General features: G+C 43.4%; 1 protein-coding gene across 6 annotated transcripts in view; it reads left to right on the top strand.

Annotated features, from left to right (window-relative positions):
- The window catches only part of EHMT1 (euchromatic histone lysine methyltransferase 1), a 268,050-nt gene that overhangs the window by 131,732 nt on the left and 109,323 nt on the right, over window positions 1-26,995 (top strand). For 3 of the 6 annotated variants that reach the window (XM_049896755.1, XM_049896750.1, XM_049896752.1), the window contains exons 3-6: window positions 11,180-11,736; window positions 13,988-14,168; window positions 18,254-18,411; window positions 19,447-19,635. In XM_049896755.1, coding sequence (XP_049752712.1) covers window positions 11,180-11,736; window positions 13,988-14,168; window positions 18,254-18,411; window positions 19,447-19,635 — 1,085 coding nt within the window. The remainder of the gene's footprint in view (window positions 1-11,179; window positions 11,737-13,987; window positions 14,169-18,253; window positions 18,412-19,446; window positions 19,636-26,995) is intronic. The other 3 variants (XM_049896756.1, XM_049896753.1, XM_049896754.1) reach the window with 2 other exon arrangements.

Below are 26,995 nucleotides of genomic sequence, written 5' to 3'. Positions count from 1 at the left end.
TCATAGTATTTTGTTATGATTCTTGTAATTTCAGTTGAGTCTGTTGTGATATCACCCATCTAACTTTTTATTCTGTTTATTTGCTTCGTCTCCTTTTTTTGGTCAGTCTTTCCAGTGATTTATCGATTTTGTTAATCTTTTCAAAGAGCCAGCTTTTGGTCTTGTGTGTGGATTTATTTCTATAAATTGACCTCTGAGAACTGCTTTAGCTGTGTCGTAAAGGTTCTGATAGGAAGTGTTTTCATTTCCATTGGATTCTATGAATTCCTTTATTCAGTCCTTAATTTCTTTGTAATCCAGTTGTTTTTGATCAAAGTGTTCTTTAGCTTCCATGTCTTTGATTTCTTTCCCTGTTTTTTCTGTTACTGAATTCTAGTTTTATGGCTTTTTGTTCAGAGAAGATGCTTTTTAATATTTGCACGTTTTGGATTCTGTTAAGGCTTGTTTTATGGCTTAATATGTGGTCTATTCTAGAGAATGTTCCATGTGCATTGGAAAAGAAAGTATACTTAGCTGCTGTTTGTTCGAGTGTTCCGTATATGTCTATGAGGTCAAGTGGGTTGATGGTGGCATTTGGGTCTTCCATATCTTTTTGAGCCTCTTTCTGGATGTTCTGTCCTTCAGTGAAGGTGGTGTATTGAAGTCTCTTATTATTGCGGAGCTGTCTGTCTCGCTTTTCAATGCTGTGAGAGTTTGTTCTGTGTATGTTGCAGCCCTGTTATTGGGTGCATAAATACTTAATATGGTTATATTCTCCTGGTATAAAAAAATTTTTTTTTTTCTCTTTGTCTCTTTATTGGTGCATTTAGTCCATTTACATTGATCGTGATTATAGATTGGTATAAGTTCAGTGCTGTCATTTTGATGTCTTTTTGTGTGAGTTGTTGACAGTTACTTTTTTCCACTTAATTTTTTTGCTGAGTAGTCCTTCATTGTAAATTGTGTGTTTCTCGTTGTCATTATTGTTGATTTTGTTTTTGCTGGGTTTTTTTGTGTTTTTCTTGTATTTTATTTTGATGTGTAGGATTGTTAGTCTCCTTTGTGGTTACCTTAATATTTACCCCTACTTTTCTAAGTTTAAACCTAACTCTTAGCTCCCTATATCACCATGATTTCCTCTTCATATGAAATATCTTTGAGTACTTTATTTAGTCCCTTTTTATTGATTCAATGTTGCCATCTTTTACATAATGATATGGCTGATTCCCTGTTTTGAGCGTTTTTTTTTTTTTTTTTAAATCTTGATTTATTTTTGTGATTGCTCTATCTGTGTTTGTATCTGGTTGCTCTGTCCTGTGTTCTAGTGTTGGGTTGATATCTGCTATTATTGATTTTCTAACAAAGAATTCCCTTTAGTATTTCTTGTAGTTTTGATTTGATTTTTGCCAATTGCCTAAGCTTCTATTTATCTAGAAATGTCCTAATTTTCCCTTCATATTTGAGAGTTTTGCTGGATATATGATTCTTGGCTGGAAGTTTTTCTCCTTTAATGCTTTATATATGTCACCCCATTGCCTTTTTTCTTTTTTAAATTTTTATGGGACTTCAAGTGAAAGTTTACAAATCAAGTCAGTGTCTCATACAAAAATTGATGTACACCTTGCTATATACTCCTAGTTGTTCTCCCCCTAATGAGACAGCACAGTCCCTCCCTCTACTCTCTCTTTTCGTGTCCATTCAGCCACCTTCTGACCCCCTCTGCCCTCTCATCTCCCCTCCAAACAGAAGCTGCCCACATAGTCTCACGTGTCTACTTGAGCCAAGAAGCTCACTCTTCACCGGTATCATTTTCTATCCCATAGCCCAGTCCAATCCCTGTCTGAAGAGTTGGCTTTGGGAATGGTTCCTGTCTTGGGCTAACAGAAGGTCTGGGGACCTTGACCACTGGAGTGCTTCTAGTCTCAGTCAGACCATTAAGTCTGGTCTTTTTATAAGAATTTGAGGTCTGCATCCCACTGCTTTCCTTCTCCCTCAGGGATTCTGTGTTGTGTTCCCTGTCAGGGCAGTCATTGGTTGTAGCCGGGCACCATCTAGTTTTTCTGGTCTGAGGCTGATGTAGTCTCTGGTTTATGTGGCACCTTCTGTCTCTTGAATTCATGATTACCTTGTTTCTTTGGTTTTCTTTATTCTGTTTTGCTCCAGGTGGGTTGAGACCGATTGATGCGTCTTAAATGGCTGCTTGGTAGTGTTTAAGACCCCAGACGCTAGTCTCCAAAGTGAGATGCAGAATGTTTCCTTCACGCATTGCCCTCTTGCCTCCATGGTTTCTGCCGAGTACTCTGAGCTTATTCTTATTGACTCTCCTTTCCAGGTGACTTTTCATTTATCTCTAGGCCACTCTTAAAATTTTCTCTTTGTCTTTGTTTTTGGCAAGTTTGAGTATAATTTGTTTTGGTGACTTTCTTTTGGGATCTACCTTGTATGGGGTTTGGTGAACACCTTGGATAGATATCTTCTCATCTTTCACAATGCCAGGGAAATTTTCTGCCACGTATCTTCAACAATTCTCTCTGTATTTTCTTTTATCCCTCCCTGTTCTGGTACTCCAAACACTTGTAGGTTATTTCTCTTGATAGAGTTCCACATGATTCTTTAGGTTTGTTCATTTTTTAAAAATTCTTTTATCTGATTTTTCTTCGAATAGTTGCCACGTGTTCTGTCCTCAGTCTTTGTAATTCTGACTTCCATTTCCTCAATTCTACTTTGCTGCCTTTGTAATGAGTTGTCTAATTCTGAAATCTTATTGTTAATTTTCTGAATTTCTGATTGCTGTCTCTCTATGGATTCTTGTACCTTATTAAATTTTTCATTATGTTCTTAAATAGTCTTCCTGATTTGCTCGACTGCTTTATCTCTGTGTTCTTTGGCATTTTGTGTGTTTTGCCTGATCTTCCTGGTGTCTTGAAGGGTTTTGTATATTAGTCTTTTGTATTCTTCTTCTGTTAATTCCAGGAATACTTCCTCATCTGGAAGATCCCTTGATTCTTTGTTCTGGGAGTTCGTTGAAACAATCATGGTCTGCTTCTTCTTGTGATTTGAAGTTGACTCTTGTCTCCCAGCCATCTATAAGTTATTGTATTAGTTTATGTTTGCTCACTGTGTCCTAGCTTCTTGGTTTGGTTTGATTTGATGTACCCAAATAGACTACTAGAGTGAGCTAACTTGATTATTGGAGCCTTTGAAATATTAATGATTATCCTGTCACCAGATGGCTAGAGCTGTTACCAGGTCTGTGAGCCTAGGAGTCCATTCACTATTCTTGTATAGATTCAGGTCAGGTGTCCAGGTAGTTGGTCACCTAGTGTGTGGTGTAGGCTCTCACCTACGATCTTAGAGGAGCAGTGGTGATTGGTGTATACACAGGTTTCTGGTTGTAGCAGGGAGTTACACTCTGAGGAGGACGGGCTGCTGACAACCTTTCCCCGAGTGTCTGTGAGGAAGGCTCTTCCCTGTTCTCTAGAGTGCTTTGGTGGTTGGGCTCTGCATCCGTACCATATGCACCCAGTGCTTTTAAGTGTAAGGGTTGGGAGGCATCACTCATCTTTGGACCCTGGTCGTGGGTGGCTAGGTGGCGTAGGTGGAGCCATCAGTCCTCAGGCACCTGCTGTGGGTAGATGAGAGCCCTGTTTAATAGGCAGACCGGTATCAAACATCAAAAACCCACCTCTCCACCACACAGCTGAAACAGTTACAGTCAGACTTCAAACAGATTCAATCTTGCAGTATAACAGCCAGATCCTATTTGGTGTAGTGGGGCCACCTGGATCCATGTAGGGGTGAAATACAAAGTCTGTGGTCTGCTTGTGCCTGGACAGGAGCCACTTCTGCTCTTAGTTCCCAGATTAGTGCAGTTGGCAGAGTATTTCTCCCCTGTTTGTTAATTTGTTCCTTCTCCAAAGCTGGGAGAATAGCTCAGGGAGCAGAGAAGGACCTATCTCAGGCCCAGGGAAATCAGCTGTCACTGAAGCCGGCTGGGGCAGAGGGAGGAGGGATCAAATAGATAGGAGAGATTTCTTTCAAAAGGAGGAGCTGTTAGATCTGTGCGGTAAATTAGAAAAAAAATGATTTATCTTGTGCCGAGAGCTCTGTTTTATTTCAGATTCTGGAGGCGTGTGTAGATTCTGTGCGCTGGCTCGGTCCCACCGTGGTCATGCCAGGGGTTCGGGGCTGCGCCACCTCGCTTGCTTTCTTTCGCTTAAGCAGCCGTGTTCTGAATGCCACCGCCAGCCCCACTGAGTTCACCCGAGGGAATCGGGGTGTACCACTTCAATTGCCTTCTTCTGCATCCCTGAGAACGAGCACTAGCCCCACTGCGGTGATGCCAGGGGATGGGGCCTGAGGAGCTCCTGCTGACCCGGCAGCTCCTCGCTGCTTCTGCATGGTCTCTCCCTCCCCGTCACTCAGTCCGATTTCTTAACTTTGCCCTTTATGCTCGGTGTTCTTAGCTTGTTATATCTATAATCGATTCACTTGTCTTTTCGGGCCAGTGTTGTCAGAGGGACCACGAGGAGCGTCTGACTACTCCGCCACCTTGCCCAGTGGATTGTGAGTTTTGATGTTAAGGCTAAGACTTTTTGCCTAGCCCTAGATCTCTCAGATTTTCTCCTGTTTTGTTTCCTAAATGTTTTATAGTTTTTTTTAATTTACAACTGCTTTCCATTTTGAATTAATTTTTACACAACATATAAGATTTTGGTTGAGGTTCATTTTTATCGTGCATCTTGTATCCTGCAACCTTGCTAAAGTCACTCAGTAGTTCTAGTGGCTTTTTGAATTTTATTTTCTGCTTATAGGATTATGTCAGCTATGAATAAAGAATTTTGCTGTTTTTTTCTGATCTTTATGCCTTTTTTTCCCCTTGATTGACTGCACTGGTCAGAACCTTCAGAGTTATGTTGAGTTGAAGTTGTGAGAGTAGACATCCTTACTTTGTTCCTGATCTTAGGGAAGGAGGGGAGCAGTCAGTGTGTCACCAGTGAGTACGATGTTCACTGTAGGCTGTCCTATATATGCCTTTTATCAGGCTGAGGAAGTTGCCTACTATCCCTAATTTGCTTCGAGTTTTTTTCAGGAACAGATGTTGGATTTTTGTCAAATGCTTTTCTGCATTTTTTAGGTTCTAACGGTTTTTTTAGTTTGTCTATGTGGTGAACGTATTGATTGATTGATTGTAATGTTAAAGTAACCCTGCCTTTCTGAAATAAACCCTTCTTGCGCTTGATACGTTATCTTTTTTATGTATTGTTGAATTTAATTTGTTAAACTTTTGTTCAGAATTTTGCCATCTAGTTTGTTAGGGATTTTGATCTGTAGTTTTCTTGTAATGCCCTTGTATTGTTTTGGTATCAGGGTGTGCTGACCTCCAAGAATAATTTTGCAAGTATGCCCTCTTCCTTAACTTTTTAAAAAAATTTGCGTAGGGTTGATTATGTTTCCTCATTAAATGTTTGGTAGAATTCACCAGTGAAGCCATCGGAGCCAGGACTTTTGTGGGGAAGATTTTAATAAAAAATCTTTCTTTAATAGCTGCAAGTTTTTAGGTTATCGTTTTCCTCCTAAGTAATGTTTGTAGTTCGAGTTTTTGAAAGAAATTGTCCATTTCACCTAAGTTGTCAAATTTGTAGGCATAAAATTGTAATATTATTTCTTTCATAATATCTGTAGAATTTGGAGTCTTGTTTTACCTCATTCTTGATATTAGCAATAGATGTTTTCTCCTTTTTTCCCCTTTCTGGCTAGAGGTTCATCAATCTCATTGCTCTCCTCAAAACAAACACCTTTTGATTTCATGGATTTTCTCTGTTTTTCTGTTTTCTATGTCATTGATTTTTATTCCTTCCTTCTGCTTACTTTGGATTCAGTTTGCTCTTCTATTTCTAATTCTTAAGGTGGATGCTGAAACCTTCCTTCTTTCCTAAAACAAGTTCTAAATTTCCCTCTAAGTAATGGGACAACAGGATTGCAAAGATGTCATGTCTCCTCAAATTAAATGTATAAATTCAATGATATCCCACTCTAAATTAGGCATATCAAATTTGCTATAAATTTCCATCTGAGGAGTGCTTTCCCATCTCTAAAGCATTTTGATACATTATGTTTTCATTTTCTTTTAGTTCAAAATATTTTCAGATTTTACTTTTTGTGTTCTTCTTTGTTTCATGAGTTATTTAGAAGTGTGTTAGTTTTCACATCGTTGGGGATTTTTTTCAGGTTTCTTTCTGTTATTGACTTTATTGATTAAATTTTATTCCACTATGGCGAAAATGTCATTTATGTGGCTTAAATAGTTTTAAATGTATAGAGACTTGTTTTGTGGCCTTGAGTGTGGCCCTTGGTGATGGTTTGCATGCCTTGAGAAGCAGTGGTGTCCTGTCTTTAGAAAGGGTTTTGTCAAGGCTCGTTGGGTCATTCCGTTGATACTGTTGTCATCCCTTGGGCCAAGTTCTTGCTGATTTTCTGTGTCCCTGTTGTTATAGTTACTGAGATGGGTGTTGAAATTTCTCACTGTCAGTGTGGATTTAAAAAATTCCCGTAGCAATCTGTCAGTGCTTGCTGCTTGTATTTAGAGTGTCTTTCGTTAATCACCCTCTTCATCATCATGGAATGATACTCCCTGGTCCACTTTGATATCTGTCACTCCAGCTTTTTTTTAAATCAGCGTTTGCGTGGTATACTTTTTCTGTCTTGTTACTTTTAATCTGTGTTCCTCATTACACTTAATATGTGTTTATTATAGGCATATTATTCATTGCATTGTTCTTATCCAGTCTCACCATCTCTGCCTTTTAAGTAGCGTGGTAGGCCGTTTATATTCTTATTAGCATTTTCCTTCCTTTTCGGTAAATTGCCTGTTTGTGTCATTTGCCCTTTTTTCAATTAGAGTTTCTGAATTTTCATGTTGATTAAATTAATTCCTTATACCTAGTCATTAATAGTATTTCCCAGCTGAATTTGGAGACCACCTCAGGAATAGATTTGATGCGTTGAATGCTAATGACCAAAGACCAGACAATTTGTGGGATGACATCAAGGACATGAAGCAAAGCAAAAGGTCATTAAAAAGACAGGAAAGAAAGAAAAGACCAAAATGGATGTCAGAAGAGACTCTGAAACTTGCTCTTGAAGAGAGTAGATAAAGCAAATGGAAGAAATGATGACATAAAAGAGCTGAACAGAAGATTTCAAAGGGCAGCTTGAGAAGACAGAATAAAGTATTGTAATGAAATGTGCAAAGACCTGGAGTTAGAAAACCAGAAGGGAAGAACATGCTTGGCATTTCTCAATCTGAAAGAGAGGCTTGAGTTGCAGTAATGAAAGATTCTATGCCCAAAGTATTGAATGATGCAGGAAGTATCAAAAGAAGATGGAAGAGATACACAGAGCCACTGTACCAAAAAGAGTTGGTCAGTGTTCAACCATTTCAGGAGGTAGCGTATGATCAATAGCCGAAGGTACTGGAGGAAGCAGTCCAAGCTGCACTGAAGACATTGGCAAAAAACAAGGGTCCAGGAATTGACAGAATACCAATTGAGATGTTTCAGCAAAGCAATGCAGCACTGGAGGTGCTCACTTACGTATGTTAAGAAATTTGGAAGACAGCTACCTGGCCATTTGACTGGGAGAGGTCCATATTTGTGCCCGTTCCAAAGAATGGATAATCCAACAGAATATGGAAGTCATTGCACAGTATCATTAATATCACATGCAAGTAAAACTTTGTTGAAGATCATTCAAAAGTGGTTCCAGCAGTACATCAACAGGGAACTGCCAGAAATTCAGGTTGGATTCAGAAGAGGACGTGGAATGAGGAACATCATTGCTGATGTCAGGTGGATCTTAGCTGAAAGCAGAGAATACCAGAAGGATGTTTACCTGTGTCTTACTGACTATGCAAGAGCATTTGACTTCGTGGGTCATAACAGATTACGGATAACATTGTGAAGAATGGGAATTCCAGAACACTTAATTGTGCTCATGCGTAACCTGTACATAGACAAAGAAGAGGCAGTCATTCGAACAGAACAAGGGGATACTGTGGGGTTTAAAGTCAGAAGTGGTATGCATTGGGTTGTGTTTTTTCACCGTACTTATTCAGTCTGTATGCTGAGCAAATAATCTGAGAAGCCGGACTGTGTTAAGAAGAACGTGGCATCAAGGTTGGCAGAAGGTTCATTAACAACCTGTGATATGTAGATAACACAACCTTTTTTGCTGACAGTTTAGAGGACTTGAAGCACTAACTGATAAAGATCAAAGACAACCTTCAGCGTGGATTACACCTCAACATAAAATTCCTCACAAGTGAACCAGTAATCAGCATCATCATAAACAGAGAAAATATTGAAGTTGTGAAGGATTTCATTTTGCTTGGATCCACAATCAACATCCATGGAAGCAGCAGTCAAGAAATCAAATTTGGGTTGGGCAAATCTGCTGTGAAAGACTTCTTTAAAGTGTTGAAAAGCAAAGATGTCACTTTAAGGACTAAGGGGCACCTGACCCAAGCCCTGGTATTTTCAGTTGCCTCATATGCATGTGAAAGCTGGACCATTAATAAGGAAGACCAAAGAAGAATTGATGCCTTTGAGTTGTGGTGTTGGTGAAGAATATTGAATATTTCATGGACTACCAGAAGAAAGAATGAGTGTATCTTGGAAGAAGTATAGCCTGAATGCTCCTTAGAAGGAAGGATGGCAAGACCTTGTCTCATGTACTTCGGACGTATTATCAGGAGGGTCCAGTCCATGGAGAAGGACATCATGCTTAGTAGAGAGGTTCAGCAAAAAAAAAAAAAGGAAGACACTCAAGGAGATGGATTGACAGTGGTTGCAACAGTGGGCTCAAAGATAGCAACAATCGTGAGGATGGCACAGGAGCGGGCAGTGTTGCGTTCTGCTCTACACAGGGTGGCTATGAGTTGGAACCAACCTGGCAGCACCTAACAATGAGCAGTATTAATGTCACGCCAGTTTTAGAAATTATAGTTGTACTCTCCCCATCAGTATTGGTTGCTTAACTCTTGATGCTCCTTGTGTCACAAAAATCTGTAGTTCTGATGAAATCAAATGTGTCCCTTTTGTTTTGATTTATGCTTTGAATGCTGGCCTACCTTTGGCCAGGCCACCAATGCAGGCTTCAGTGTTTTCTGTTACCAGTTTTGAGGTTTCCCACCACCTAGGGCAGTACTCCTCACACTCGAGTTTGCTGAGGAATCGCCGGATGTCTCGGAGGCCAAGAGCTTGGATGCCTAACTGGCATTTAACTTCTCAAGGGGTTTTCCTTCTGGTCCCTGGACCTCACTTTGTCTCGCTGGTACCTAGACTCCCCTTGGTGAGTGGTGCCAGGGAGGCCCCTAAATCTTCTCTCTCATAATGGGCCTGCTTTCCTCTCTTTCGCCATTTTCCATAGTTCACGTTGCTTTTTGTGGAAATTTATTCTTCTTTATACGTTTCAGGGGGGCTCTGGTGGTGCAGTAGTTCAGCGCTTGACTGCTAACTGAAAGGTCAGTGAGTCAAACTCAGTAGCCACTCCGCAGGTGAAAGATTTGGCCCTCCGCTTTCATTAAGACTGAAGCCTTGACACCCTGTGGGGGATTTCTATTCTGTCCTGTGGGGTCGGTATGAGTCGAAATCTACCCCACAGCAGTGGGCTTATTTTTTTGGTATACCTTTTGGAGTAAGTTTGTGGAGTTCCCTGGCACGTTTACTGGAATATTGACTGGACTACCATTGAATTTATAGATTTAATTTGAGGGGACTTGACATCTTTGAAATCTTGTCATGCCATTCAAGAGCAGAGATGTCCTTTATTTTAAACATTTCTTCCATTTCCTCCATAGTGACCTTTAGTAATTTGGTTAAGTAATTCCTATATCCTTTATAGTTTTTTTGCTTTTATGACTATTACTCTATTTTTTCTCTTAATTTTCTAGTTGTTAATGCTAGTGTAGAGAAATGCTGTTGATTTTTAAGTAGATGAAAAGTAGACAAAAAACTTAAAGTTTTATCCCTTCTTTTCCAGTCCTGACACCTCATTTCTTTGTAGTAGTACAGAAAACCTCCATTTTTCTGTGAGACATGAGTGGTATTAATGGCTGGCCTCATTTCTGATCTTAAATGGAATTCATTTACTCCCTCTTGATGTTTCCTGAGATCTTGGTACTTGCCTTCTCCAAGTTAATGAAGTTTCTTCTATTCCATTTTGCTAAGACTTTTTTCTTTCAATCATTCATAGCTGTTTTTCATTAAGAAAATATTTATTGAGCACATGCTATGTTTTAGGCCCTGTTCATGTGCTCAGGGCCCTGCAGGGAACAGACAGACATACTCCCCTACACATTCTGTGGCAGACAGAGACAGTGATTACAACAAGCAAGAAAGTGTGTGGGATGTCAGGTGACAGTGCTACGGAGGGTCAAGCAGAGGAGAGGCTACTTGGTGGTGGTACACGCTCTTTCTGCATGCAGTGAGCTCGTCCTGTGACTGTCGCTCCTGCTCAGCGAGGTTAAATGTATGTTTAGATCTTTTGTCATAACGTGAGTTTCTTGTTTATGACTGAGCCCAAATAAGATCTGTGCATGTTATTTAGAGGAGACTGAGCTCTTGAAGAGACTGGACATGGAAAGCAGGGGTTTTCAATGGGGCTCCTGGCTGGCGTGCTGGAAGGAAGGCCCTTTTTGTGTTTTTATTACCCGTGCTGAAGTTTGTCCACGTGCTGCTGTCCCTGTGCCTTGTTTCTGTCTGTAAATCATACTCACTTTATCTTGTTGTGGTAGGTCCGTCAGTCTGCAGACTGTGTTTTGACTTCTTACCATCTTTTTGGCTTAACGTGCTCTTCCAAGGGGGAGTGTTCCTTCTGTGCCCCTAGCTTTAGCTGTCCTTCTGTGTGGAAGGACAGACAGACAGAGGGCATGCCCAGTTTCTCAGTGCATGCCCCTTTCAGGATTTGGTCCTCCCCAGACTTACCCAGCTAACATTCAAAGTTAATGTTTGAGGCATAATTTTGTATTCAAATGTTTGAAAACTTTTGTGAATAAGAACTGAAAGGATTTTCCGTTAAATAGTCTTACATAACTCCATCAGGGAAGTGGCGGCCGTTGTTTAGTGGGGGTGCTGGGTGGTGGCATGTTGGGTGGCGGGAAGTCTTGCTCACTTGGTGACGTCCCTCTCTCTGTCAACAGACTTACCGATGGCTGCTGATGAAGGCTCAGCAGAGCAGCAGGGAGGAGAGGCCCACACGGCTGCAGATGGCGAAACCAACGGGTCCTGTGAAAAACATGATGCCAGCAGTCATCCAAATGCAGCGAAGCACACTCAGGAGAATGCGAAAGCCAGCCCACAGGAAGGCGCCAACACACTGGCCCGAATTGCCGAGAACGGGATCTCGGAACGAGACGTGGAGGCGGGAAAACAGAACCACGTGAGAGCTGACGAGCTCACCCAGACTGCCGTTGTCGGGAGCAATGGGTTCTTCCTTGCTAAGCCGGCCCTGCAGGGGCAGCCCCTGAGGACTAGTGGCCCCTCGGCCCCCCCACTACCTGGCCATGCCGCGAAGACCCTGCCCGGAGGAGCTGGGAAAGGGAGGACTCCAGGCACTTTTTCTCAGATGCAAGCCACAGTGCCAGCCAGGCTCGGGGAGGGGAGCCGAGATGCAGATGACAAAACGGCGCCGGCCCCGGGCCCTGACGTCAAGGTCCACCGTGCCCGGAAGACCATGCCGAAGTCCGTCCTGGGCCTGGTAAGGCACTGCTGGTGCGACCCAGTGTCTCCTGCTGTTCTCCCCTTCCCCTTCTCTTCTGCCTTAACGTGGTGTGTGGCCTTAAGCTTGTTAGTGCTATCCTGCACATGGTGTCTCTGGGCATGGTTGGAGCTGGGCAGTGCTCTGGTTGACTCCCACGTGAGCGGTGGTGCCTCAGGCTCTGGCCCACTTGGCCTGTGCACTGGGATGGAGAACACTGCTCTTCTGCTGTGGGCTCCTCAAGGAGAGTGGGGCCGTAAACACGGCCTAGCAGACAAAACTGTGCACAGAGACCTTATCAGTGGGGCAAGTTACAATTGTTCCACAACATATGAAATTTTGTCAAAACGTAGAAACTATCTATAGGGAAGTGATAAGTAGTAAAACTGTAAAACTGAGGCACTGAGAACTAAAGTTTCATTTCTTTGTAAAAAATCTAAGAGTGGTGTTAACAGGGCTTGCCTCCTTGTTGGATAACTTAAGATGAGTGCGAGTGTCTTCTTCAGGCCTTCGCAGGTTGTCATGCTCCTTGCTCCTTTTGGATTGGTTTCCAACATTTTCTTTTTGTGCTTTCAGTGTTATGGAATGTCTGGGAGAGTTCCTTTAATGTGAAGGTTCTGGTTGGTGTCGTTTCCTCTGGGGTGCCTCCGTCCTTCTGCCCCTCTCCTCGTAGGTGTGTTTACCTTTGCTCAGCAGTTGGCTTCGTGTGGCGGTGCCACGAGGCCTCCTGTAGCTCCACCTGCCCTTGATTATAACTTCATGGCTCTTCATTTCTTTGCTGCACTTTAATCTTTGTTGGTCAGTTCCCTCTTTCAGTTATCTATGTTTGTTATATGTCACGTGGGCTTGTAGTAGGCGATACGGAGGCCACGTAGCCATGTGCTCTGCCATCCCTGTGTGAGCCACAGAGGTGCGAGACAGGCATGACAGATGCCCCGAGCATGGTCCCCGTGCTATTGCATGGTGACCCGTGGACTGAGGTGCCAGCAACGGAGCTCACACCTCTGCGTCATGTGCAGTCAACATCAACCCCTCGTCGGCCAGCAGCGAGGTGTTGGTCAGGCTTCAGTTCTGGCTGAGATAAGCGGGGCGTGCACTCCCACCACCCCTGGCAACCCCGTCCAAACTGTTCCCCTCCGGCTTGCCTTCTCCACAGACCACATCCCGGTCTGGAGCCCAGCACTTTAGGGCCATCAGGTGTTTTGGATCTCAGCTGCCCATGAACTTGGCGACTTTCCTGGCTGTGGGCTCCAGCAGATGGGCTTCTGTCTCCCACGATTTTCCGTTCTGTTTCGCTTCCTCTGTGCATGGTAAACTTTGGCTAAGTGGGACAGGAAGTGGAACAGGATTAGGAGCTCTGGTTGCGCAGTGTTGAAGGCGCTTGCCCACCAGTGGAACAGTCAGCGGTTGGAACCCAGCCGCTGCTCCCTGGAGAAACGTGGCAGTCTGCTGCCATATGGATTTATAGCCTTGGAAACCCCCCCTGGGACAGTTGTGCCCTATGAGTCAGAATTGACTCAGTGGCAGTGGGTTTGGGTTTTTGGTTTGGAATGGGATTTGAGAGAAAAATCTCACTCAAGGTTGAAGATGACCTTAGGGAAGCAGGGGGGAGGTGGTGTGAGGGCCCGGCATGGAGGCCGTGGAGGCCATAGCAGGCGCAGGTAGCACAGGTACGAGAGGTGTAAGGCTGTACCTGATTGGCTGCTGGAGGCCTGGCAGGGAGGTGGTAAAAGTGTGAGCAGAAAATTTTTAAATACAGCATTGTTACCAGTTGTATCACATGTACCTTCTGGGGATTTACAAAGTGTCCGTGGTCAACTGTAGAAGTGTTTCCTGAGAGTGTTTGATGCTGCCCATTTCGGGAATGTTTTAGGTGAATTCAGGGATTGGCAAACTTTCTGTAAAGGGCCAGATAGAAAATATTTTAGGCCTCACAACTGCAGGTGGTCTCTGTCCCTGCTTCCTCCTCCCTTTCCTGCTTTTTCCTCACTCCTTCTGCTTCTGTCCCTTTAAAAATGTCAACACCATTCTCAGCCTGAGGCCGCACTTTGCAGCCCCTGCCCTGAAGCACCCGCCCACAGGGGTCTTGGCGCCAGCACCCTGTCCCTGCTTTGCTGGCCTCGAGCCTTGATTCTCCCTGACCCCTTTCAGTTGAGAGGCTTTGTGGGGAAAGGAGCTAGGTTTCGCGGTGTGTTGTTTCAGTGAGGTCCCTTGTGGGTAATTGTGGTTACTAACGGTCTCTGTTTTGAAGCATGCAGCCAGTAAGGAGCCTCGAGAAGTTCGAGAAGCCAGAGACCACAAGGAGCTGAAGGAGGAGATCAACAGGGACATGGCTGATTTTGGGAGACAGCAGCTCTTACCCCCATTTCCGCCCCTGCATCAGTCGCTACCTCAGAACCAGTGCTACGTGGCCACTGCGAAGTCCCAGACAGGTAGGCCACAGCTGCTGATTTGAGGGTGCCTGACTGCGTGCTGGGTGCGTGTGCTGCTCTGGGACACCTGTGTGCACCTATAAACTGGCAGAGGGATGTCGGGTGTCTGCTTGAGGACCCTGCCTACCGCCTCATGATTTTCTGAGCTTGTTTTCTCTCTGAAGATGGAGTGACTTCATTCCTAAAGTCTTACTGATTTGGTCTAGTTGGCTGCTGTATTTGAGAAATTGCCTGACTCTTTCATTGATGAAGTGTTCTTGAAAGCAGTGCAGTGCGTTGGGAAAGCCTTTGAGTTAGGGTTGAAGAGACCCGCGGACCGGTTCTCACTTTGTCACTCAGCACTTGTCTGTGTTGCAGTGGGGGAGGGGACAGACCCTAGGCCACGCGTGCTGCGTGGGAAGATGCTGGGGTGGCGGGTCGCCTTGAGGTAGGGGTCACTCGGGCCCCTCTGATGCACTGCCCCTTCTTCTCTTGAACCACTGCCGTCAAGTCGACTCATAGCGGCCCTGTAGGACAGAGTAGAGTGAGGTGAGTTTAGCACCGTCTCTAGAGAATTGGTGATGGCCCCTCCAGCATAATTAGCGGGGAGTTTGAATCTGGAGAGGCTCGTTCTTCTCGGCCTTCATGCGGACAGGCGTTGGGGGCACCCATGTCTGGGCCTGGTGGGGGCTGTTAACCTGTCAGACATTAGTTAAGGTGAGTGTCGCCTGTCTATAGGTGCATGTCTTTCTCTGGAGTTTAAAAACACTTTATTGTTAAACATCAGACTTCCAGGAAAGCTGCAAAAAATTTTTATAAATTCCTGTACATTCTTCACTCATTTTACCACATGTGTGTAATCACGGAGGCCTGGTGACGTAGTGGTTCAGAGATCAGCTGCTAACCAAAAGGTTGGCAGTTCAAATCCACCAGCCGCACCTTGGAAAACCCTATGGGGCAGTACTATTCTGTCCAATAGGGTCGCTATGAGTTGGAATCGACTTGATGGCAGTGGGTTTGTCTTTTAAAAATTTTTGGGGGGGTTCATAATCATACCCTGCATGTAACTTTTTATTCTTAACCATGAGTGTAACCTCTGATACATCATTGTATTTCCTAAAAACAGAAGTTCAGTGTCCCCAGCAGTAAGGGTGTTCTCCTAGATAGCTGCAGCACAGTTAACATCAGGAATTTACCTTTTTTTTTTATTTAAAATATTGGTTGTGTTTTTGGTGAAGATTTGGTTTACACAGCAGTTTAGGTTCCCGTGTCTACAATTTCTACACAGGTTGTTCAGTGACATTGGTTACATTCTTCACAATGTGTGAACGTTCTCATTTCCGTTTACATTAGTCTAATTTCCCTGCCCCCTTACATTCTCATCCTTGTTTTAAAGTAATTGTTGACCGTTCAGGTCTTACGTAGGTGATTTTTTGAAGGAGCCCAGTACTTGCGGGCGATGTCTGTTATTTTCTGAACCAATTTGTTATTTAGCTGCAAGTTGACCACAGGGGTTAGTTTTGGTTCAAAGTTTGAAAAGTATTTCAGAGCAGTAATCTCGTGGAGTCCTTCAGTCTCAACCAGTCCAGTTAAGTCTGTTTTTTTTTTTTAAGAAATTTGAGGTTCTGTTCCACATTGTTTTCTCATTCTTTCAGGGTCCATCTGTTGTGGCCCTGATTAGACCGGCCAGTAGCAATGGCCGGGCACCATCTAGTTTTGGTCTCAGGGTAGATAAGGCCGTGGTTCGTGTAGACTCTTTGTCCTAGGAAGTCGTTTTTGATATGGTATTGCCATCTCATCTGCATACCTAGCTGAGCTTTTGCCAGTTGTCCTATTAGATGACCTGCGCTGGCAGCTTCCCCACTCCCCAAGCCCCTCCACTTACGGCAAAAGAAAAACATTGGTCCAAGACCCAGCCCAGGGTCTCACAGTGCATTTAGTTGTTGTGTCTTCTGCATCTCCTTCAATCCGGAACATTCCTCAGCTTCGCTTTGTCTTCCTTGTCCTTGCAGTTTTCAAGGTTCTCACTGGTGTTTGTAGACGGCTCCAAGCCGATGCTTCCTTTGAAGAATGTCACTGGGCAGTGTGTGTCCTAGGTGTGCCCTGTACTATGTGCCCTAAGGTTGGGCTGCCCGCAGGCCCCCAGCTGATGCCGTCTGGTGTCACCGCACGTCTCGGGAGGAGGCATATGCCGCTGAGCCAGGCCCTGCCCCCACTCTGCTTTCATTCACACAGAGTTCTTGCTTGGGCTCACTTTGACGGTGGCGAATGCCAAGTGCTGAGTTTGTCCATCATTCCCTTTTTATTTATAATTCGCTGAATTTCTACTGTATGGAGTTGGCATCTGGGCCACGTGAGGCCCTCTCCTTCCCATACTGGGGGTCATTTCTATATACCCACAGGGCACTAGCCTCCTCCTTTTGGGTCTCCATGAAAGATCCATCCTCCATGTGCCCCTGCCCCATCTGACACCAGCAGCTTCCTGCTTCATTTCCCTCCTCACACCCATTCTTTGGCACTTGGCATCTGCCAGCACTGGAGCAGGCTCCCCCCATTTATGCCTCAGGCACTTGTTTGTACATGGCCAAGTGCTGTCATAGGTGCTGCCTTCTAAAAGCTCACACACAGACCATTTATCATTAAATTCTGCACTTGCCAAGAGGCCATTCACTGCACAGTTCGTAAGGTGGCTGGAAAGGAAGGAGCCCTGGCCCAGGAGCGAGTGGACATGGCGGGGCCGCGTGTTGCAAGGAGCAAACAAATGAGATGTGTTTTTAAAGCTGAAAGACCCACAGGAAATCTGATACCACATGCGGGGCATTTCCTCCCCCCCGCCCCCCCCCCCCCGCAAAAAAATTTTCAAGACAAAGATGGCTATGAGAGTGGAGTTGTATCCACACACGCAACAACAGACACAGCCCTGGGTCACTGGGCCGCACCAGAGACCCCTTGGAGCTTGTTGCCAGTGATGAGTGTGTGCTCAGAGCCCACCCCCAAATGGCAGCCAGTGACAGCTGGTGTCTTTGTACCCCCACAGCTCGGCCTCTGCTGCATCTAGAAGGCTGTGCAGTGACTGCTCCCCATGTACCCTTCCCTAGCCGGGCTCCTCTCCCCCGTGTGCACACCGTACCCCGACCGTCAGCACCCACCTGCTCACGCAGTCTGCATTTGTCCCTGCCCTTTCAGATTCTTTTCCTATGTTTTATTAAAGCACATGGTTCTCCCTAGACCTTAGTGCAGTTCATCTTTGTTAAAGCAGTGATTGTCAGGTTTTTTTTTTAACCCCAGAACTTTGAAAATATTGTAGAGGCTGCTTTCTTTAAAACCAATCCATCTGAACTTTGTTTAGAATGGGAACCGGAGCCCCTGAGCTCCCCTCCTGGTTTCTTCCCTCCGCTTGTGGTACCCCCAAGACCCTAGGCACATGCTCCTTTCCTTTCTGCTTCCTTCCTCACCTTTGTGCTGGAAGGCTGCTCCGAGGGCAGCATCCCGTTCCTGGGAGAAGACTCTGGTGATTGTGGGAGTGGAGCAAGGCTACCAGCTGGGCGATCTGGCATTAGAGGCCTCATGTTCACTTTCTGGGTAAGAAACTGGAGCCTCTGGAGGGTAGATGCAGCCAGGACCCCCAGCCGAAGAGTAGTCAGGCCAACAGCCATTCTCAGCCCATGTTCCTTCCCTGACACATACGCTTAGAATTGCTCTACTGGGCAAGGTGAGAGGCCCTTCTTGGTGTAGTAATGTTGCATTCAAGGTCAAATAGACTTGTGTTGGAGGCTGCTCACTGGACCCTGCACTAATGGCATGGGGTTCCCTGTACTGCAGTTGTCCTGCCCACCAGAGCTCGATGTTCTTCGGTGGTAGAACAAGTGACTTAGGAAGTGTAGTTTTGGCTTTCTCTGTGCAGCTTATAAGCAAAGCGGGTAGAGATGCACACTTATGTGCTGTCATGTTGCAGTGTGGTTGGCCCTAAAATGCAGTGGGCCTGATGTGATGACATCTGCTGATGATTTTGGTAATCAGATTTTATAAACTGTCACCTGCGTTTAAAAACATTTGAATGGTATTTATCTTTTTTGTCCCCTTTTGACTTTTTTTTTTTTTTTTAGCTTGCTTGCCTTTTGTTTTAGCAGCTGCAGTATCTCGGAAGAAAAAACGAAGAATGGGAACCTATAGCCTGGTTCCTAAGAAAAAGACCAAAGTATTAAAACAGAGGACGGTGATTGAGATGTTTAAGAGTATAACTCATTCCACTGTGGGTTCCAAGGTGAGGCTAACGTTTGAGTTATTTGCCATTGTGCTTGGAAACGGGTTCTGTGTCCAGGACGTGTCTGGCAAAAAGAGCATTGTGTGAGGTCACATCAGTAACTTGGATGACCCTAGTCCCTATAGTGTGAGGTCATCAGTAACTTGATGACCTTAGCCCTTATCATGTGAGGTCATCAGTAACTTGGATGACCCTAGTCCCTATAGTGTGAGGTCATCAGTAACTTGGATGACTTTTATCCCTGTCATGTGAGGCCGTTAATAACTTGGACGACTTTGATCCCTATCATGTGAGGTCATCGGTAACTTGGATGACCCTATCCCTGTCATGTAAGGTCATCAGTAATTTGGATGACTTTCATTCTTACTGTATGAGGTCATCAATAACGTGGATGACCCTAGTCCCTATAGTGTGACATCATCAGTAACATCATGACCATACCCCTATCGTGAAGTCATCAGTAACTTGGATGACCTTAGTCCCTGTAGTGTGAGGTCATCAGTAACTTGGATGCCTTTCATCGCTGTCGTGTGAGGTCGTCAATAACTTAGATGACTTTCATCCCTATCCTGTGAGGTCATCAATAACTTAGATGTCTTCCATGCCTATCCTGTGAGGTCATCAGTAACTTAGATGACTTTCATCCCTATCCTGTGAGGTCATCAGTAACTTAGATGACTTTCATCCCTATCCTGTGAGGTCATCAGTAACTTGGATTACTCTAGTCCTATAGGGTGAGATCACCCCTGGATGACTTTCATCCCTGTCATGTGAGGTCATCAGTAACTTGAAGATCTTAGTCCCTGTCAAAGGCACCGAAACTTTAGAGCCCCTTTGCTCTGGGGGACACAGCCTCTGTGTCCACATGGGTTACTGGAGCACCACCTCATCCTGTCCTGTCCTCTTTGCTTGCTCCATGCCTCCCGGAGTCTTTCCCCATGTGACGGGGTCTTGGGCAGTGTCTCTGCTCCCTGCCCGGGCAAGATTGAGACACTGAGTGGTTCTGCCTTATGTATCCACCTGCCCCTGTTCCAGAGTGAGAAGGACCTGGGTGACAGCACCCTGCATGTGAATGGAGAGAGTCTGGAGATGGACTCAGAAGAGGATGACTCCGAGGAGCTTGACGAGGACGATGAACATGGGGCAGAGCAGGTGGCAGCATTCCCCACGGAGGACAGCCGGACTTCCAAAGAGAGCATGTCGGAGACCGACCGGGCCCAGAAGGTAGGACCTGGCTGTCTACAGTGAAAATAGCGGAGAAAATGGCAGCGTCAACCACAGGTTCTGCAGGCAGCAGCTGTGGCACTTCTGGGCCTTCGCAAGCTCGTTATGTACTACTGACAGGGTGTGTTTGTGTTTTCTTTCTTTCTTTCTTTCAAGTTTTTATTGTGCTTTAAGTGAAAGATTACAAATCAAGTCAGTCTCTCATACAAAAATTTATACACACCTTGCTATATACTCCTAATTGCTCTCCCCCTAATGAGACAGCACACTCCTTCCCTCCACTCTCTCTTTTTGTGTCCATTCGGCCAACTTCTGACCCCCTCTGCGCTCTCATTTCCCCTCCAGACAGGAGATGCCCACATAGTCTCATGTGTCTACATGATCCAAGAAGCTCACTCTTCACCAGTGTCATTTTCTATCTCATAGTCCAGTCCAATCCCTGTCTGAAGAGTTAGCTTTAGGAATGGTTCCTGTCTTGGGCTAACAGAAGGTCTCGGGACAATGGCCTCCAGGGTCAATCTAGTCTCAGTCAGACCATTAAGTCTGGTCTTTTTACGGGAACATAGGGTCTGCATCCCACTGCTCTCCTGCTCACTCAGGGTTCTCTGTTGTGTTCCCTGTCAGGGCAGTCATTGGTTGTAGCCGGGCACCATCTAGTTCTTCTGGTCTCAGGCTGATGTAGTTTCCAGTTTATGTAGCCCTTTTTGTCTCTTGGGCTCATAATTACCATCTGTCTTTGGTGTTCTTCATTCAGCTTTGCTCCAGGAGGGTTGAGACCCATAGATGCATCTAAGATGACCACTTGTTGGTGTTTAAGATGCCTGAAGCCACTCTCCAAAGTGGGATGCAGAATGTTTTCTTAACAGATTTTATTATGCCAATTGATGTAGATGTCCCCTGAAACCATGGTCCCCAAACCCCCACCTCTGCTACACTGGGCCTTCGAAACGCTCAGTTTATTCAGGAGACTTCTTTGTTTTTGGTTCAGTCCAGTTGTGCTGACCTCTCCTGTATTGTGTGTTGTCTTTCCCTTCACCTAAAATAATTCTTATCTACTATCTTAAGTGAAAACCCTTCTCCCTCCGTCTCTCCCTGCCTTCCGCCTCTTGTAACCATCAAAGAATATTTTCGTCTCTGTTTAAACTATTTCTCGAGTTCTTATAATAGTGGTCTTATACAGTATTTGTCCTTTTGCGACTGGCTAATTGCACTTTTTTTTTTTTTAATTTCACTCAACATAATGCCTTCCAGATACCTCCATGTTATGAAATGTTTCTGGGATTCATCATTGTTCTTCTTTGATGCGTAGTATTCTATTGTGTGAATATACCATAATTTATTTATCTGTTGATGGGCTCCTTGGTTGCTTCCATCTTTTTGCTATTGTAAACAGTGCTGCAATGAACACGGGTTTGCATGTATCTGTTCGTGTAAAGGTTCATATTTCTCTAGTATATATTCCAAGGAGTGGGATTGCTGGATTGTATGGTAGTTCAAATTTACGCACCAACCACTAGGGCCAAAGATGAAGAAATAGAAGATTTTTATCAGCTGCTACAGTCTGAAATTGATCGAACATGCAGTCAAGATGCATTGATAATTACTGGCAATTGGAACGCGAAAGTTGGAAACAAAGAAGAAGGATCAGCAGTTGGAAAATATGGTCTGGGTGATAGAGACAATGCCGGAGATCGAATGATAGAATTTTGCAAGACCAACTACTCCTTCATTGCAAATACCTTCTTTCACCAACATAAACAGCGACTATATACATGCACCTCGCTAGATGGAACACACAGAAATCAAATTGACTTTACATCTATGGAAAGAGATGATGGAAAAGCTCAATATCACCAGTCAGAACAAGGCCAGGGGCCGACTGTGGAACAGACCATCAATTGCTCATATGCAAGTTCAAGCTGAAACTGAAAAAAATCAGAGCAAGTCCACGAGAACCAAAATATGACCTTGAGTATATCCCACCTGAATTTAGAAACGATCTCGAGAATAGATTTGATGCATTGAACACTACTGACTGCAGACCAGACGAGTTGTGGAATGACATCAAGGACATCATCCATGAAGAAAGCAAGAGGTCACTCAAAAGGCAGGAAAGAAAGAGAAGACCAAGGTGGATGTCAGAGGAGACTCTGAAACTTGCTCTTGATTGTCGAGCAGCTAAAGCAAAAGGAAGAATTGATGAAGTAAAAGAAGTGAACAGAAGTTTTCAAAGGGCCTCTCAAGAAGACAGAGTATTATCATGACATGTGCAAAGAGCTGGAGATGGAAAACCAAAAGGGAAGAACACACTCGGCATTTCTCAAGCTGAAAGAACTGAAAAAAAAAAAAAAAAATTCAAGCCTCGAGTTGCAATAGTGAAGGATTCCATGGGGAAAATATTAAACGACGCAGGAAGCATCAAAAGAAGATGGAAGGAATACACAGAATCGTTATACCAAAAAGGATTAGTCCATGTTCAACCATTTCAAAAGGTGGCATATGATCAGGAACCAATGGTACGGAAGGAAGAAGCCCAAGCTGCTCTGAAGGCATTGGTGAAAAACAAGGCTCCAGGAATTGATGCAGTATCAATTGAGATGTTTTAACAAACAGATGCAGCGCTGGAGGTGCTCACTCGTCTATGCCCAGAAATATGGAAGAGAGCTTCCTGGCCGACTGACTGGAAGAGATCCATATTTATGCCTATTCCCAAGAAAGGTGATCCAACCGAATGTAGGAATTATAGAACAATATCATTAACATCACAAGTAAGCAAAATTTTGCTGAAGATCATTCAAAAACGGCTGCAGCAGTATATCGACAGGGAATTGCCAGAAATTCAGGCCGGTTTCAGAAGAGGACATGGAACCAAGGATATCATGGCTGATGTCAGATGGATCCTGGCTGAAAGCAGAGAATACCAAATGGATATTTACCTGTGTTTTATTCAGTATGCAGAGGCATTCGGCTGTGTGAATCATAACAAACTATGGATAACCCTGCGAAGAATGGGAATTCCAGAACACTTAATTGTGCTCGTGAGGAACCTTTACATAGATCAAGAGGCAGTTGTTCAGACAGAACAAGGGGATACTGATTGGTTTAGAGTCAGGAAAGGTGTGCGTCAGGGTTGTATTCTTTCAGCATACCTATTCAATCTGTATGCTGAACAAATAATACAAGAAGCTGGACTATATGTAGAACGGGTCATCAGGATTGGAGGAAGACTTATTAACAACCTGTGTTATGCAGATGACACAACCTTGCTTGCTGAAAGTGAAGAAGACTTGAAGCACTTACTAATGAAGATCAAAGACCACAGGCTTCATTATGGATTACACCTCAACATAAAGAAAACAAAAATCCTCACAACTTGTCCCTATGAGCAACATCATGAAAAATGGAGAAAAGATTGAAGTTGTCAAGGATTTCATTTTACTTGGATCCACAATCAACAGCCATGGAAGCAGCAGTCAGGAAATCAAAAGATGCATTGCATCGGGCAAATCTGGTGCAAAGGACCTCTTCAAAGTGTAGAAGAGCAAAGATGTCACTCTAAAGACTAAGGTGCGCCTGATCCAAGCCGTGGTATTTTCAGTCGCTTCATATTCATGTGAGAGCTGGACAATGAATAAGGAAGACCGAAGAAGAGTTGACACCTTTGAATTGTGGTGTTGGCAAAGAATATTGAATATACCATGGACTGCCAAAAGAATAAACAAATCTGTCTTGGAAGAAGTGCAGCCAGAATATTCCTTAGAGGCAAGGGTGGCGAGACTGCGCGTTACATACTTTGGGCATGTTGTCAGGATGGATGAGTCCCTGGAGAAGGACATCACGCTTGGCAGAGTACAGGGTCAGCGGAAAAGAGGAAGACCCTCAACGAGGTGGATTGACACGGTGGCTGCAATAGTGAGCTCAAGCGTAACAACAGTTCAAAGGATGGCTCAGGACCGGGCAGTGTTTCGTTCTGTTGTGCATAGGGTCACTATGAGTCGGAACTGACTTGACGGCACCTAACAACAACAACACTATGGTAGTTCTATTTCTAGCTTTTTAAGGAAGTGCCAAATCAATTTCCAAAGTGGTTTTATCATTTTAGATTCCCACCAGCATTGTATAAGTATTCAGGTCTCTCCACAACCTCTCCAACATTTATTATTTTGTGTTTTTTGGATTAATGCCAGCCTTGTTGGAGTGAGATGGAAACTCATTGTAGTTTTGGTTTGCATTTCTCTAATGGCTATTGATCGTTGAGCATTTCTTCATGTATCTGTTAGCTACCTGAATGTCGTCTTTAGTGAAGTGCCTGTTCATATATTTTGCCCATTTTTTGATTGGGTTATTTGTCTTTTGTAGTTGAGTTTTGGCTGTATCATGTAGATTTTAGAGATCAGGCACTGATAAGGAAATATCACAGGTAAAAACATTTTCCCAGTCTGTAGGTAAATCTTTTTACTCTTTTGGTAAAGTCTTTGGATAAGCGTAGGTGTTTAATTTTAGGAGCTCCCACTTATCTGGTTTCTCTTCTGGTGTTTGTGCGTTGTTAGTAATATTTTGTATACTGTTTATTGCATGTGTTGGGGCTCCTAGCATTGTCGCTATTTTTTATTCCATGATCTTTATCGTTTTAGATTTTATATTTAGGCCTTTGATCCACTTGGAGTTAGTTTTTGTGCATGGTGTGAGGTATGGGTCTTGTTTATTTATTTGCAGATTGTTATCCAGTTATGCCAGCACCATTTGTTAAAGAGACTGTCTTTTCCCCATTTAACTGACTTTGGGCCTTTGTGAAATATCAGCTGCTCATATGTGGATGGATTTATGTCTGGATTCTCAATTCTGTTTCATCGGTCTGTGTATCTGTTGTGCCAGTACCAGGCTGTTTTGACTACTGTGGAGGCATAATAGATTCTAAAACCAGGTAGAATGAGGCCTCCCACGTTGTTCTTCTTCATCGGTAATGCTTTACTTATCCAGGGCCTCTTTCCCTTCCATATGAAGTTGGTGATTTGTTTCTCCATCTCATTTAAAAATGTCTTTTGAATTTTGATCGGAATTGCATTGTATTTATAGATGGAATAGACATTTCTACAATGTTAAGTCTTCTTATCCATGAGCAAGGTATGTTTTTCCACTAATATAGGTCTCTTTGGAAACCCTGGTGGTATAGTGGTTAAGTGCTATGGCTGCTAACCAAAAGGTCAGTAGCTCGAATCCGCCAGGCGCTCCCTGGAAAATCTAAGGGGTAGTTCTGCTCTGCCCTATAGGGTCCCTATGAGCCAGAATCGACTCCTCGGCAGCAGAGTTTGGTAGGCCTTTTTTGGTTTATTGCAGTAGTGTCTTGCAGTTTACTTTGTATAGGTTTTTACATGTTTGGTAAGATTTATTCCTAAGTATTTTATCTTTTGGGGGGCTACTACAAATAGTATTGATTTGGTGATTTTTTTCTTTGATGTTGTTTTTGTTGGTGTAGAGGAATCCAATTCATTTTTGTATGTGTATTTTTTATCCTGATATTCTGCTAAACTCTTCTATTAGTTTCAGTAGTTTTCTTGAGGATTCCTGAGGGTTTTCTGTGTATAAGAGCGTGTCATCTGCAGATACAGATACTTCCACTTCTTGATCTGGATACCCTTTATTTCTTTATCTAGCCTAATTGCTCTGGGTAGGACCTCCAGCACAATGTTGAATAAGAGTGGTTATAAAGGGCATCTTTGGTTCTGAATCTCAAGGGGAATGCTTTATGAGACTCTCTGCATTTTGGATGATGTTGGCTGTTGACTTTGTATAAGTACCCTTTATTATGTTGAGGAATTTTCCTTCTATTCCTATTTTGCTAAGAGTTTTTATCATAATGGGTGTTGGACTTTGTCAAATGCTTTTTCTGCATCAATTGATAAAATCATTTGATTCTTGTTTTTTGTTTATGTGGTAGATTACATTAATTGTTTTTCTAATGTTGAACCATCCCTGGATACCTGTTGTGAATCCCACTTGGTCATGGTGAATTATTGTTTTGATATGTTGTTGAATTCTATTGGCTAGAATTTTGTTGAGGATTTTTGCATCTAAGTTCATGAGGGATATAGGTCTGTAATTTTCTTTTTTTTTTTTTGTGGTCTGTTTACCTGGTTTTGGTATCAGGGATATGCTGGCTTCTTAGAAGGAGTTTGGGAGTATTCTGTCCTTTTCTGTGTTTTGAAATACCTTTAGTAGTAGTGGTGTTAACTCTTCTTTGAAAGTTTGGTAAACTCTTCAGTGAAGCCATCCAGGCCAGCGCTTTTTTTTTTTTTTTGGGGGAGATTTTTGATTACCTTTTCAATCTCTTCTTTTGTTACGGGTCTATTGAGTTGTTCTACCTCTGTTTGTGTTAGTTTAGGTAGGTAGTGTGTTTCTAGGGATTCATCCATGTCTTCTCGGTTTTCAAATTTGTTAGAGTACAGTTTTTCTTAATAATCTGATATGATTCTTTTTAATGTTGTCTGGGTCTCTTGTAATATCGCCGTCTCATTTGTTATTTGGGTTTTTTGCTTCCTCCCCTGTTTTTCTTTTGTCAGTTTGGTCAGTGGTGTATCAATTTTGTTAATTTTTTCAAAGAACCAGCTTTTGGTCTTGTTAATTCTTTCAGTTGTTTTTCTGTTTTCTGTTTCATTTAATTCTGCTCTGATTTTTAGTCTTTGCTTTCTTCTGGTGCCTGAGGGTTTCTTTTGTTGCTCTCTTTCTATTTGTTCAAGTTGTAGGGATAATTCTTTAATTTTGACCCTTTTTTTTTTTTCGTTTTGTAATGATGCATTTAGTGGTATACGTTGACCTGGGAGCACTGTTATCGTTGTGTCCCAAAGGTTCTGATAGAAAGTGTTTTCATTCTCATTTGATTCTATGAATTACTTTATTCCACCCTTAATGTCTTCTATAACCCCGTCTTTTTTGAGGAGGGTATTGTTTAATTTCCAAGTGTTTGATTTCTTTTCCCTGCTTTTTCTGTTACTGATTTCTACTTTTATGCCCTTAGGGTCAGAGAAGATGCTTTGTAGTATTTCGATGTTTTGGATTCTGCTAAGGCTTCCTTTATGACCTAATATGTGGTCTATTCTATAGAATGTTCCATGTGTACTAGAAGAGAACATATACCTGGCTGCTGTTGGGTGGAGTGTTCTGTATATGTCTATGAGGTCAAGTTGGTTGATTGTGGCATTTAGATCTTCCGTGTCTTCATTGAGCTGCTTTCTGGATGTTCTGTCCTTCACCAAAAGTGGTGTGTTGAAGCATCTCCTACTATGATTTTGGCACTGTCTATTTCACTTTTCAATGCTGTTAGAGTTTGTTTTATGTATCTTGCAGCTGTGTCTTTGGGTGC

This window comes from Elephas maximus, chromosome 9 (assembly GCF_024166365.1).
Source record: "Elephas maximus indicus isolate mEleMax1 chromosome 9, mEleMax1 primary haplotype, whole genome shotgun sequence".
NCBI lineage: Eukaryota > Metazoa > Chordata > Mammalia > Proboscidea > Elephantidae > Elephas > Elephas maximus.
The sequence above is the reverse complement of the archived record's forward strand: the minus strand, read 5'-3'. Positions and strand labels throughout refer to the sequence as shown.